Source organism: Juglans regia, chromosome 2 (assembly GCF_001411555.2).
Source record: "Juglans regia cultivar Chandler chromosome 2, Walnut 2.0, whole genome shotgun sequence".
Classification (NCBI taxonomy): domain Eukaryota; kingdom Viridiplantae; phylum Streptophyta; class Magnoliopsida; order Fagales; family Juglandaceae; genus Juglans; species Juglans regia.
Genome location: NC_049902.1, coordinates 5,155,064 through 5,170,580, shown reverse-complemented (window position 1 = coordinate 5,170,580; position 15,517 = coordinate 5,155,064). Strand labels below are relative to the sequence as shown.

The following is a 15,517-nucleotide window of genomic DNA, read 5'->3' as shown; positions in this document are numbered from 1 at the left end:
TTCAAAATGACTCCCAATCTCACTTATCTTCGTGGAATCCTTCAGTTTCTTCTTCCAATCTAAACCCAAGTAGGAATCCATGCAATAATTGGCTTGGTATTTCATGCAACCTTGCCAGAAGCATCGTCAAAATAGACCTTGGTAACTCTAGCTTACAAAGTACACTTCATGGATTTTCTTTGTTGTCATTTCCAAATCTTGCGTACATTGATCTTTACAAGAACGAACTTTTTGAGACAATTCCACCTCAAATTAGCTACCTGTCAAAACTCGAATATCTCAATTTTTCCTTTAATAAGTTTTCAGGTAAAATCCCACAAGAAATTGGCAAGCTAACTAATCTTAAGTTCCTCTTCCTTGAAGACAATAACCTAAACGGCTCCATTCCTGAAGAAATAAGGTGTCTACACTTTCTAACTGAACTTGCTCTTTATAAAAACCATATAGACGGTTCTATCCCTTCTTCTTTAGGCAATTTGAGCAACTTGGTTAATTGTTTCTTTATGACAATGAACTTTCTAGTTTCGTTCCTCTAGAAATGGGAAACCTCTCCAATTTGGATCAACTTTTCCTTAGTATTAACCACCTGACAGGTTCAATCCCTCCCACTTTCGGAAACTTGAAAAAGCTAACCATCTTGTCCATGTTTGGTAATTCACATTCCGGTCCCATCCCTTCAGAAATTGGAAATTTGAATTCCCTAAAGAAATTAAGTCTTCTTCAAAATAATCTTTCGGGCTCAATTCCAGCATCATTAGGTAATTTGGGAAATCTTACCATATTTCACCTGAATAATAATAGCCTTTCTGGATCCATTCCTACGGAAATAGGAAACTTGAAGTCTATCAATGGTCTACAGTCAGTTGAAAATCAGCTACATGGTTATCTTCCAACTTCATTTGCTAATTTGAGCAATTTGATATATTTATTCCTTAGTGACAACCAACTTACAGGTCCTATTCCTCAAGAAATTTGAGATCTCATCAACTTGGATACTCTAGAACTGGAAAAAAAAAACAAATTTATTGGTAATCTGCCTCAAGACATATGCCATGGTGGATCACTTATGTACTTTGCTGCAAGCAACAACCATTTGGATGGCCGAATTCCCAAAAGCTTCAAAAATTGCACAAGCATAGTCAGAGTCCTTTTAGGAGGTAACCAACTCATTGGAGATATATCTAAGGACTTTGGTGTCTATCCAAACTTGAAGTTTATAGATCTAAGTCATAATAGATTTTATGGAAGGCTCTCAAGTAATTGGGGACAGTGTCAACAACTACAAATCCTACTTCTGGGTAAAAACAATATTACTGGTAGCATACCACACGAGATTGGAAATTGGACTCAGCTAGGTGAACTTGATCTTTCTTCAAATCATATAGTTGGGACTATTCCAAAAGAAATTGGAAGGTTGATTTCTTTAGAGTGATTGAGGATGAATGGCAATCAACTCTCTGGTGCTATTCCTTTTGAATTTGGATCATTGACAAATCTTGAATATCTTGACCTGTCCTCAAACAAGCTGAGTAAGTCAATTCCAAGTAATTTTGGGGACTTCGTGAAGTTGATCAACTTGAATTTAAGAGACAACAATTTTAGCAAAGGGATTCCATCCCACCTCCTAACCTTATCTCATATCTCCAAATTAGATATAAGTTATAACTCTTTAAATGGAGAGATACCAATGGAAATTAACAAATTGGAGAGCTTAGTGATCTTAAATCTCTCCCACAATTATCTTTCTGGTTTCATTCCAAAAGCATTTGAACAAATGCATGGCTTGTTGTATGTTGACATATCTTACAATGAGTTGCAGGGATCCATTCCTAATAACAACACATTTCAAGCATTACAAGGGAACAAGGGATTGTGTGGTAATGTTACAGGACTACAACCATGCAATGCTTCCATGATATACAAACATAGCTCAAAAAGGGGACACAAAGTAGTGTTTCTTCTTGTTTTCCCGCTTTTGGGAGCAACTTCTATTCTACTTTCTTTCTTTGGGTTTTTTCTCTTTATGCAAAGAAGAAAGACATCTAGAATCCAAACAAATCAAGACCAAGGGCCAAGTACTGTTTCTTTCAACATTACAATTCAATGGAAGAACATTGTATGATGAAATCATAAAAGTGACCAATGGTTTTGATGCTTTATACTACATTGGGAAAGGAGGACAAGGAATTGTCTATAAAGTAGAGCTAACTTCAGGTGATATTGTAGCCGTGAAGAAATTCAATCAACCACTGCATGATGCTGGTGAGAACAGATTTCAAAAGGAGTTCTTGAATGAGATAAGGGCATTGATAGACATACGACATCGAACATTGTTAAACTTTATGGCTTTTGTTCCCATGTGCAACATTCCTTTTTGGTCTGTCAGTATCTAGAGAGGGGTAGCTTGTCCCTAATCTTGGGCAATGAAGATACTGCTAAAGTATTGGGCTGGAATCAGAGATTGAATATTGTTAAAGGTGTGGCATATGCCATGTCTTACATGCACCACGATTGCTCCCCTCCGATTATTCATCATGACATATCAAGTAGCAATATCTTGCTGGATTCTCAATTTGAGGCTCATGTTTCAGACTTTGGGTCTGCTAAGCTTTTGGAGCTAGACTCATCCAATTGGACTTCCCCTGCAGGCACTTATGGATATATTGCACCAGGTTATAAATTATTTCATTGTTCTATCAAAGAAAAGCATGCATGTGTTGATTTTTTTTCCATCTTTCCTTGATTTCTTTTCTTTGTAGAGCTTGCTTATACAATGAAGGTAACCTAGAAATGTGATATATATAGCTTAGGTGTATTGGCAATTGAAGTCATTAGAGGACAACATCCAGGTGACTTCATCTCCTCACTATCAATGCCGACAGCTATGGAGAACATGCAGGTGAAAGATGTGTTGGACCAACGGCTTCCATTTCCAGTAGCTCAAGTTGAGAATGAACTTATAATAGTTGTACAGCTAGCCATGAAATGCTTAAATGTCTATCCCCAATCAAGGCCAACAGTGCACATGATTTCTCAAGTGTTATCGACCAATACTGCACATTCCTAGAGCCATCCAGACGTGCATTGCCAACTTGAAAGTCGAGAGTTGAAAATTATAGACTATCAAGATAATAGTTAATGAAAATAATTGCTAAATGTGTTAGTCTAAGATAACTATTAGAACTTGTTCTTTCCATCCCAAGTATTTGTGTGTAACTTTAGTTGTTAGTTGTATGAGTGTTAACGTATCTTTTTTTATCATCTCATGTCCTTATCAACCAAAGTGTCTTTTCGGAGAATAAATTTGGCAAGTTTTTGCAACTTGAGGGTTTGTTTGTTCTCAATAAATCCTTCTAATAGAAACCCATGTGATTTGAAACTTCTGGAGTTGAAGACCTTAATTTAACAAAGTGGGAGTTTGAGACATCAATTTTTACTTTTTCATTTTAGAAGTACTCGATCATTCCCCCAATGCAGTTCATGTCATCCCCTATGGCGGGGAAAAGCACCGCAGATCCTCCCCACTAACACTTATAGGGCTGTCATTATAAATCTATTGTGTTAGTATCTTCAATGACAAAATTTAGTCTAATTGAAGAGTTATTATTTCATACTCTTGGATACGGACATTTGATACTCACATCCTATCATATATATTCTTTGAGTACTTAATAATTTTTCCTTAGTTGAATTGTAAATTTTTGGGTAAACTTCAAGTTCAAATTGAAAGAAATTGCAATTATATCAAAATCGCTCACAAGATTCTTGAAAGAAAGTCGTTAGTCCTTCATGAGATACACATGAATCTAGCCAAAACTCCACCAATTTTGCTCGATGTTAGGTCATGTGAAAATCCCTAATTTAAAATCCCCTGGACCTCTTGCTATACTACAGATTTACGTGTTGTGGAGTAACTTGTGGCGCCCCCAACCCCCAATATACGGGAACACAGGAATCGAGACGCCCAGATGATGACAACACGGTCACGCAACTTGACGTAAGTGTCAAGTGTGTGTACATACAACAGTGTACAAAAATAATGCAGCGGATTAGTCAACTAAGTACCAGAATTTAAATATAATCTAAACATTAGTAGAGGTTTAAATAATAGTTATACAGTCATCCAAAAATAAAGTTTAACACATGTCCCAAATAACAAATGAGTGATCTCAAATCACTCCTAGGGCGAAGCCGACTCCTCAGGCGCACCCTCATCTTCATCTGCATCAAAATTTGCGTTACCATAAAACAGTACCGCAGGTAAGTATAAGTCAAACAATTCTCAGGAATAAAATGCATTTAATGCAACTAACATGCATGCATATGATGAAATACGCATTATGTCCAAAACATCATTTTCCCCGAAAATGAATATTTCCAATACACGCCAAAATCCCAGTTGGCCCAAAAATATCCATAACACATTTCCTTAGAAAATGGTTTACACAAAATCCAACGCACTCTATTTTCCCAGAAAATAGTCCATTTTTAACGTATGTACCATGATCTTCTCCCCTACGGGTCATGCACACACCCTGGCTTCGTAGCGATGCTCAGTTCCGCGCCCAGCGCGTACGTGGCCAAGCATCCTCTACGCAACGAACGATGCCCAGTTCCGCGCCTAGCGCGAACGTGGCCAAGCGTCCTCTAATCCCAGCCAGCAAAGGACCACGGAGTCGGCACGAGACCATCGCGTCCGATCCCACTGTCGCCCAACGACAATCCAGGGGACGTCACTCAATATATTATGCTCCCGAGTGACCAGATGAGCTCCACCGAGATAATGCCCCATCTCGGCTTGGGGTTGTGATACACACGCACCCAGTAAATCATTACACATGAAAACTCAGTTTCCAACACACACATGAACATGAATGCAATACACGAAAAAACCCAGTTTTCCATTACAAACATGATCATGCATGAAATCATGAGATGTACATGTACCAACACAATTCAACAACCATCAATAACCAATCCCAACAAATCCAATCAAAAAACTCCATTCACCAATCATCCGACCCCCGAACTCCTTAGACTCAGTTCGGCAAAACCAATCAACAGTTTAAATACAGTGTAATGTGTTAGTGTAAAAATACATTAAATTCACAAGAAATCTTTGAAAAATACTTACAGTGCTATATAATAATTTTTGGAGGATCACAGAGGCACAAGAAGTGGAAATGCAGCTGCAGAACAGTGCAAAATGCACTGCGGCCGTGGGTCACAGATACCCACTTTTCAACGGGTGCAAACGAAGACCCGAGATTGATAGGGTAGGGCCTAGGAATGTCAGTGAAGCTAGTGGTGGTGAAGGTTGGCCGTGGGTGGCGGCGCAAATGGTGGTTGAAGGCCAAAAATACCTAAAACGGAAATGTTGATGAATGTGCTTCACAGGTGACGAATCGGAGGTGGGGTTGGGTCCAATGGGTTACTAGGAGGTGAAGGATGATGTGGTGAAGAAATGGCAGCCAATGGTGGTGCGACGGCGGTGCGTGAGCACAAGAGGTGTTTCGGCTTCAATGGTGCGTGGGGGCTAACAACTACGCGGTTGGGGCTGAAATTGGAGGGGTGGTATCGCCGGCTGCTAGGGAGGCTGGGGAGCCGGGCGGTGTCGGCAACGACAGCGCGACGTGGTGGGGTTGGGCAGACAATGAAATGGACGGAGAGAGAGAGGGAGGGGGCTAGGTCGCGTGGGAGAGAGGCCAGAGAAAGAAAAAGAAAAGAAAGGGAGAAAAGAAAAATGAAGGAAAAAGAAAAGAGGAAAGAGAAAATGTAGGGAAAGAAATAAGGTCCAATCCTCACATCTTGGGTCACAAAAATGATCCAACGGAAACAATTTTAAAACAACAAGTGAAATAAAATAATTCAAACACAGTGATTAAAATGAAAATAAATAATTAAACCCAAGAATAAGTTAATTTAATTCGAGAAGAAATTTAAACACATAACAATAATTAATTTAAGGAAAGCACTTCAAAAATAATTTTCGTAAACTAAAAATCATAAAAATATTCCAATTAAAAATCCAATAATTATAAAACAAGAGAATAAATTTTGAATCAATAAAAATAATTCCTTCATTAAAAATACACTAAAATACGGGGTGTTACATAACTATTTGGTAGACGCTCATGGGACATGTAATTTGGCAAATTTTGACTTTTAAGAGGTTTCAAACCTAGTTTAACTCTAATTCTAGCCACCCTTCCTATATAATCATCCTTATGTAAGATTTTCTATGTGTGGAACCATTCCTGTATAAGCATCCTTCTGGCGAAGGGCAAGTAACGACTTAGGCACAACATGACACAAGATTGACAAGCAAGGCATAAGGCAAATCGGGAAATAGAAGAACAATGTACAAGTTCGAGCTTGTGCTTGGAATACTTTTCTCACCGTATCATGAGTTTGAGATAGTGTTCGAAGGTCGTCGTGCTTGTTTGGAAGCACAAGTCTAAGCAAATGCTTGAGCATGCTTTCCTATCCATGCATTTTCAAAATTCTGCTCGAAAACTATTTTCGAGTTTTGTTCAAATATTGAGCAAGTATTCTAAAGGTGTTTCCATCTTGTGGGTGATGTTCACAAGCAGTAGTCTCGGAGGCGCATGCAAAGCAAGCTTTTTCCATCTATACCGCATCTTTCATTTGCCGTACACGTACTATGGATGCCCGCTAACCAACACACCCAACCTACATCTAGCATTGTTAGTCCCGTGAAGCCCAACCCTATTTCTAAAAATAGTCTTCCCCACTATCTTTTTCAACAAAACTCTAAAACCCCTCTATAACGACTCGAAATAAATTTCATAGATTGATTTCTTTAAACCTTATAGACATTGTGAAATCCCAAAAGGATTTCATAAATCGAGTGATCAATTAAGTTAAGTCTAATAGTGTTGTCAAATCTTGATCCACTATGGTGATGGAATTTCCCTTCTCTTTAATTAATGCACTTAGGAATATAGTTTTACTAAATGAATTACACCATTATACTCATATGAATATCTAAGATTCTACGGCGTAATAATAAGTTTTGAATTTTTTAGGTGAAAAGTAACCCTTTGGGAGAGTGCTAAGTGGCAACTAGTTCAAACATTTGTCAATCTGCCATGTAGCATCACTAAAAAAGTTTTTAGTTGGACACATGTCACTATCCTAGATATCTACTTTCAAACCCTAGGATACATGTCAAGAGCATAACAAAGTGTGAAGAGATGCAATGTGATTCAAGCTTGTCATCATGCTCTCTTATACAAATCACTATTTCATCCAACTAAAGACTATTTGGTCAACCAAAAGAGAGTTTCAACCCTAATGAAACCATAAATCCTTGAAGGCCAACCGAAACCCTAAACCCCTTGAGAAAACCAAAACCCCAAATTGGTTTCGAAACCATAAAGTGGTTGTTTGCAACTAAGTGATTTCTCACTTGGTTAAATCACTTCCATATGCACCTAACCACTCAAGTACAAACTCTTACACTCTCACCCACTCTCTTACAACTTGGTAACTGCATTTGACCAAAGAAAAATTACATGAAAACCAAACCGTAACTGAAATTCTAACTAGATGCATTTCAATTAGCCCCATCTAGGGTTCGTTTGGATACATAAGCATTCTTATCTCACCTCATCTCATCTCATCATTACAACTTTCCTAAATTTTCACACAAAATATAATAAACAATTCAAGTTTTTCAAATTTCAAAACAATAATAATATTAAAAAATAATATTCTAACATCTTTTATTCAACTCATCTAAAACCATCTCATCTCATTTCATCTCACTATCCAAATGAGCCAGTCCCACCAATACCACCCCTTTTGGCCCAAGCTTCTTCAACAAACTTCTCCCCTCATACAAGACCAAGCCTTGGCTGCCATGCTACATCATGTGCAGCCCCAAATAGTGCTATTTATGGCCACTTACACACTTAAAATCGTCTCACCCACTAGGCAACACAAAAGTAGATTTCCAGTTGCACTTCAGCCCATTTTTCTCCTATTTTCACAAGTCAAACTTACATCAGTTAGTCATTCACCCATTGAAGTCAACCTTCATCTATACTCCACGCCCCTTGCATTGCTTCCCACACTTAGCCAATTTTCATTTGTTTTCCAAGAGAGCAAATCAAGAGGGAGAGAATTTGAGAGAAATCTAGACAATTTTTGTGTTCTTCATTCCAAACTTGTAACTTATTTTATCTAGATCTAAGCTCTTGTATCTTTTTTTTTTTTAATAATGATTCTAGAATACTTGAGTTAGTGTCGGAGAATTTTTCTTGAGTTTTGGTTAAAAGGTTTGGTGGTGACAGTTTTGGTGTTTTGTGACTGTGGTTGGTTAGTCAAGCATGCTATCACCTAGGTTTGAATGATGAACATGTTGGAAAATTTATTTATCAAATTTTGGAGTGTTTGGAGTTGATATGAGTGTGTTAGACCAAGAAAATCGAGGATTGGTCTTATTTGACCTAATCTTGGTATTTTGACATTTTTCTTTGATGTAGTTAGTTGAAGCTTTCATGAAATGTGTCATTATTGTCTAAATATGATTTTATAACTAAGGATATGATTTTTGAGAGATTTCATTTTCCATTTAAGCATGTTAGTATGTTAAATGGCCAGCTATCAACCTTGGGAACTATCTCATTTCAGCTTGTGCCTTTTTACGTTTCTCTTAACTTTATGCTACACTTCTATAAACCTTCTAACCTACTCTCCATATTTTTATGTATGTATGGTGGTAAGAGTTATGTTGTTTATATCTATGCCAGTCATGCTTATTGTAATTGTTATAACATACCATGACATGTCATCGATTATTTGTTACACATTTAGAAGTACTCTCATATATAATATATTTTCTTAGAGCCGCTAAAAATTTTTGTATCTTCTATAAAATACTCAAAATGAAATATTAGCTTCTGGCTAGCAAGAGCGAAGTGTGGGAGGTAATTCCCCACATGCAATGGTCATCCTATATGGAGGGGCAAATCATCATGCAATTGCAATTATATCAAATTCACTAGACCTTCACAAGATCTTTGAAAGATAGCTGCTAGTCCATAATTTGATAGACATGAATCTAGCTAAAACTTCAACAATTTTTCTAGACATTAGGTTAAGTGAAAATATCTGATTCAAAAGCCCCTAGACCTCTTGCTATACTTATGATTTACTAAAATTGTTTCAGAGTATATATTTGGTAGACGCTCATTGGGCCTATAATTTGGCAAATTTTAACTTTTAAGAGGTTTCTTAGACCTAGTTTCACTCTAATTCCAGCAACCCTTCCTATATAAGCATCCTTATATGAGATTATCTATGTGTGGAACTGTTCCTGCATAAGCATCCTTCAAGCGAAGGACGAGCAACAACTTAGGGGCAACATGACACGAGGAGAGCAAAGCATTCGGGTGAGCAACGGCTAAGTGGGCACATGACCAGGTGAGCAATGCATGGAAGGAAGTAACAAGGTTGGCAAGCAAGGCATAAGGCAAATAGGGGAATATACAAGAAATGTACATGTTTGAGCTCGTGCTCGAAATACTTTCCTTATTGCATAATGAGTCCGAGATAGTGCTCAAAGGTCATCCTCCATGTTGGAAAGCAAGAGTCTAAGCAAATGCTCAGAACACATTTTCTGATCCATCATTTTTCAAGACAATGATTGTGAGTTATTTTTGAATTCGTTCAAATATCGAGCAATTATTTTAAAGGTGTTTCCATCCTAGCGATCAAAAATCCGCCAAGTACCTCGATGCACACCAACACTCGTTGGGAACCCATCTTGCATCCGCATGGTGTCCTATTATGACCAATTATTGGAATGGTTGTTTATGATTGTAAAGTTTCACGTTCACCTTTCATTCTTGATATCACCACTGTAGTCGGCTGAAAGTGATATGTCTCTAGTTCTTATTTCTAGGTTTTCGATTTCCATGTGCCTCTGTTTTATTCTACTAGTTATGTAATTTGATTTTACAAGCAATCAATTGACTTTTGATAGGGCACTGGTTTGTATTTCTGGGTTGTCATTCTTTATGTGCTCATGTTTTTCTTTAAAATTTATGTAATCTAATTTTACATTTGATTGATTGACCTTCGAGAGGGCACCGATTCTTATTTCTGGGCTATTGATATTCATTATAGGTGTTATCCGCACCCGTATACAAGAGGTGCCCTTGTCCCACCACCACCCCCTGCCCATGTGGTTGTGGGGTGTACAATTTGGGCCCTCGGACTATAGGTGCCTCAATCCAATGTTAGGGGCCGAATTGGCCCCCACGGTTGTCTGCCTCACCCTGCCCATAATCCACTCAAGGCGAAAAACAACCAAAAAAATGAAAAAATAAAAATAAAAAACAATTGAGAAACAACAACAAATCTACTAATACATCCCTAAAGTCCACAGATCTATCCTCCAACAACAAATCCAAGAAATTACAAAGCATAAACAATCATGGCCCCAGCCCACGACAAGACCACGACGTCACCGAGGGAAGACCACAACGTGGCAGTGGGCTAATCTCAACATAGTGGGTTCTTAGGTTTCAACCTATGTTATCTTATCTCATCTCAACATAATCCGAATACCACTCAAACACAAACATTTTTCAATTTAAAATTTTAAAATTTTCAAAATTTTCATCTAATCATCACCTAATCATTACAAATTTTCCAAACTTCCAAAGAAAATACAAAAAAAAAAAAATCAACTTTTTCAATTTCTAAAACAAAAATAACATTAAAAAATTAAATTATAGAATATTTTAATTTTATGATTTGTTTTATTCAATGTTTTCTCTCTCCATTTCTAGAACAACATAAAATTATTATTAGCAAACTATTTCAATATTATTAACAGATTTCTCATCTCATCTAAACATCCAAACTAGGCCAAGACACAAGTTAGAGGAACTTGAATTTCAATATTCTCTAAGGAACTTATTTAAAGTCCTTATATAAGACTTTGCAAAGTCAGTCAATATCTGACTATAAAAAAGTCCTTATATTGGACAAAGCAAGGAAATGAGATGGAACCAAGCAACCCATGAATATAGAAAAAAATCAATGTTCAATATATATATATATGCACGGAGATCTAAAATTGTAAACAAACTGCGAGTCTTTGTACTCCTCATTGGTGTGGTCTGTTGACCTTCGCGCTCTTTTTCCTAGGCACCGTGAATCTTTGTACTCGTCATTGGTGTTTATGGGTGACGTGGTCTATTGACCTCTGCACCCTTTTTTGTGGGCACCGCGAGTCTTTGTACTCGTCATTGGTGTATGGGGGATGCTCGTCCGCACTGTTGTCGTGGGTGGCTAAGTTCGACCGCCTTGAGAGGTTTTCATCAAAATGCGAATAGGTTAGTGTAATACAAATTACAAATTTGAGATTTGTAAACCTGAGCAATTCTTGCTAGAATGTGGTGAAGGCTGGTGAAACACGGGCAATGCCCATGGGCAGCCGTGCTCTGGCATTGATGGAGCCCCAAGATGCCCATGATACTGAACGATCTATTATGTTGACTACAAACAAAGATGCTCGAGCAATGCCCGCAATGGGGCTTCGTAGTTGGTGTTTCGCGCCACACGAAAATTTCCAATGAAGTATATTCTCAGGGTATGTAACTATTGGGCTTCTTGGGAAACACCAATGAGTTTCGGTGGGAAAAATCTCCAAAAAATAAATTTGTTACTAACAATAAATTTAAAATAACGAGTTTGAAAGAGAGAAACCAGAGTAATTTAGTTGCAGCTTTCAATTGTTCCTTGAATGAGGTTGTTTGATGTTGAGTATTTTTTGTGTAATTGAAGTTGTTCCTCCCTAAGTATCATTTCCTTGTGTGAATCGTCACTCCCAGTTGATTATAACTGGCGATCAAACTGTACCGCCATCTTTCCCACTACAGTCAGCTACCCGCCTTGGAGTGGTTATCCACCAACAAGGGTCATGTGCTGCTCATGTAAGGCTGGCGAGATGTCCTCCCTCCATTTTCCATGCAAGTTTGGGTGAGGATGCAAGGAACTTCGTGGCGAATAGTGGCAAGGTGTTTTTGTGTCAAGCACTAGTGCTAGTGGCGATGAGGTTCCCTTGTAGATCCCAGGCGAGGAGCTCCCATGGCATGAAACCTTGGTCACCATGGGCAACGAGATGTTGTCCTGAGTGAGGCTTGTGAGACGTTGGGGAGGTTGGGAGATATTGTCTACAGAGTTGGTTGCTCGCCATATTTGCTTGCCACCATCAGTTGCCTGTCATGGAATGGTTGCCCATCAGTTTGTTGCTCGCCATGCTCGATTAGATAATAAATCTCACATCTGGACTCTTTCTCACCAAGGTTGTTTGCTCGCCACCTTTGCTCAACATAGAGCTACTAGTTTTTCCCTGTATGCATGTGTTGTTGCTTGCCACCTTTGCTTGCCACATTCAATTGTGTGGTCTGTCAATGTGCTTTTGCTTGCCTCCTCTCGGTTGACCGCCCCCATGGGTTGCTTGAGATTGTCTCTAGGGACAATGGAGCATCAAGGATGTACAAGGTTGGTGAGGGTGGCGATGAGGAAAGTTTCCGCAATGTTGGTGAATAACTTCTCCAGTGCGTAAAGCATCTATATAGCTGGCGGGGGACATCATCGTGGTCGAGAGCCATCACGCCAGTGGCAGAAGAAGCGGGTGAGCTAGGTGATGAGCGCCGATGACCTCATCAACTCATGATACCTCTAGTCGTAGGTACCTCCAGTTGTAGGTACCTTTATGCCTCAAGTTATATAAAGGAGGCTGGTGTGGATTCCACTACCTCCCATTAAACTCATGATGGCTCTCAAAGTTTCTATTGTCATTCTATTTTGCCTCATTGCATTTCTCATCTTCGCCAACCATATTGTTTCCCCTTGACAACTTAGGGTAGTTCCTGGTGGTAATTCAACCATATCTCTGTCTCTGTCTTCTCACATGCATGCTCGAATCTCGTCTATGGTTGCAGGCCATGTCAAGTCGGGCCAATGTACAGGCCTACCATGCATGGTACCAATTGCGAGACTTCCAATATCCATGTCCAACTTGACATATTAACTCGTCAATATTGTTTGAGTCATCATTTATCAGAAACACAATACAAGATCAAGGACAATATAACATTTACTTATTATTAGAGCAGCCATGACTATTTAAGTACATGACATCATGGTTCTATTTTGTATGAATTTAAAGTTGTTAGAGAGATCAAGGCTCCGTTTGGATGTTGAGATGATCTCAACCCATGTCATCCCATCGCAACTAAACATAATCCGAATATCACTTAAACACAAATATTTTTCAATTTTAAATATTACAATTTTCAACTTTTTCATCTAATCATTGCCTATTCATTTCAACTTTTCCAAACTTCCAACCGAAATACAAAAAACAATTCAAAATTTTCATATCCCAAAATAAAAATAATATTAAAAAATTAAATTATAACAATATTATAATTTTATGATTTTTTTATTCAACTTTTTATCTCTTCTTTCCAAGAACACTATAAAACTATTATTAGCATACTATTTCACAACTATTTACAGATTTTTCGTCTCATCTCAACATCCAAATTAGGCCAAGACACAACAGGATAGAGGAACTTATATTTCAATATTCTCGAACGAACTTAAGCAAAGTCCTTATATTGGACAGAGCAAGGAAATGAGATGGAACCACTTAGCCCATGAATATTGAAAAAATCAATGTTGAATAGATATATATGCAGGAGATCTAAAATTGTAAAAAAACATTTCCATATAAAGCTGCAAAGGGAGAAATTTCAATCAAATTAAGCACAAACAGTCAAACACAATCTAAGCACTAAATGTCATATTCATCAATGTTTAGAGCTTGTTTTGCACACCTTTCTTATGTTCTGTTTAACCTACAATCAGAGAAAAGAAATTGGCTCTAGTTTCGGTGAGGAATGCCTCCAATACATAAGTTACTAGAATTATACTACGCTCAAATGGTGTATTAGCTTAAGTCTTTTAGGTGCACACCTCGATTGGTATTTATACAGGTTTGTTGCCTTGAATTGGTAAATCCCTCATTTTGGTTTGGTTTTTGCCTCCTTTCTTGATGTGTGGCCATCAACATTTAAACTTCACTTGAATGCTCTTCCATGAGATGAATTTCCTTTGGCATATGTTACTACCCTCATTGTCAGCCTTGTTGTTAAGGCAATTCCATATTAGAGGGCTTTAGTAATGCCTATTTGTGCACTTGGATCTCATGAATTGGTGGACCCCTTCTGATTTTGCATCTCATTCCTGGAGGGGGCCCATGGGCTTACCCAATGTTGCTCCATATTACGTAGGGCTCATTTAGTTTTGGAAGCACTAGAAGGCGCAAGGCCCAATAGTTACCCAAACAATTCTCGTTGCATATAGGCAATGAAAATCTTATGCTCCTTGCCTCTCCCTTTTTCTCTCCTTTTTTTGAATGCTCACCATTTTGGTAACCCCCGGCCAGCTCCATCCTCTTTTATGATCAGGTTCCTCATGTAGAGCAACATTCGTTGATACATATTCCCATGTTTGGTAGTGTACATTTGTTTGTATCCCATGTCCCTTAGTGCTGCGCTGATCTTGGGATTTGTCTGTTTTATCTCCATGTTAGTGACACCTATTGGGTGTTGGGTGTTGCAAGTCTCCAAATAGATAGACTGTATGTTTGTCTGTATCCCATGTCCCTTAGGCCTCTTTCTTGTTGAATGTTCCAAGTCTCCAGACAGACCATGTGACGCTAGTCCCCTTCATCTGAAGAGATTCGGAGGGCATTATTGGTCCGCCTCCACCACCAAATCAGACTTACGTAGTGAGAAACATGTATGGGACCTTTGACTCTCTTGATAGGGCTTTTTCTGGCACTAGGCATGGCCAGAGGGGTTTACCAAACAAGTAGACTTTTACATAAGGATGTTCCTAGTGTGACTTTGGCTCCCTTTTTGTCTTCTTGTCCCTGATGTTCTGGACTTCTTAGGTTTGGCCCCCAATCAACTCATCCCTAAGGCCTGTAGGATCTTGTTATCATACTACGTGTCATGGTGAAAGACTTTGGAGCCTGCGAGTGAGGAGTATCCCGACCTCACAGCCCGTGAATTTGTTTATACCCATGGCATTTGGTGCCATGATGGGAATCAATGGAGTTTCCATTCTCGAAAAAATTACAGGGTGGCGCAATTGGAGTCTAATACTATCACATGAAGGAATGGACGTGATGGAGTGGAATAAAAAGTTCTTCTTTGTGTTCGGTTTCTGTTAGGAGTTTTCGATAGTCGAAGCTAGTCACAAAGAGCTCCCGGTTTGAGTTTTGTGGGATCATGTTCCAAAAGATCGTGACTTCGATGTGACCCTTTTCTGATTGGGAGAAGGTCTACTTGGAGCTCATCTACTCTTGGGTCCAAGAGAAGGTCTAGTCTGATGGACTTCTCACCAAGCAAATATAGATTGTTTCTTGGTTTCATTGGATCGATCTCATTTCATTCATTTC

The 15,517-nt window shown here is 38.6% G+C and overlaps 1 protein-coding gene across 1 annotated transcript; it reads left to right on the top strand.

The window, feature by feature from the left end:
• Positions 1 to 1,687: 1,687 nt before the first annotated feature.
• On the top strand, positions 1,688 to 3,067 carry LOC108999130 (MDIS1-interacting receptor like kinase 2-like). The gene is made up of 4 exons (XM_035687634.1): positions 1,688 to 1,877; positions 2,032 to 2,303; positions 2,387 to 2,672; positions 2,829 to 3,067. Exons 1-4 carry the CDS (start codon positions 1,688 to 1,690, stop codon positions 3,065 to 3,067), a joined length of 987 nt encoding a protein of 328 aa, XP_035543527.1.
• Positions 3,068 to 15,517: the final 12,450 nt, after the last annotated feature.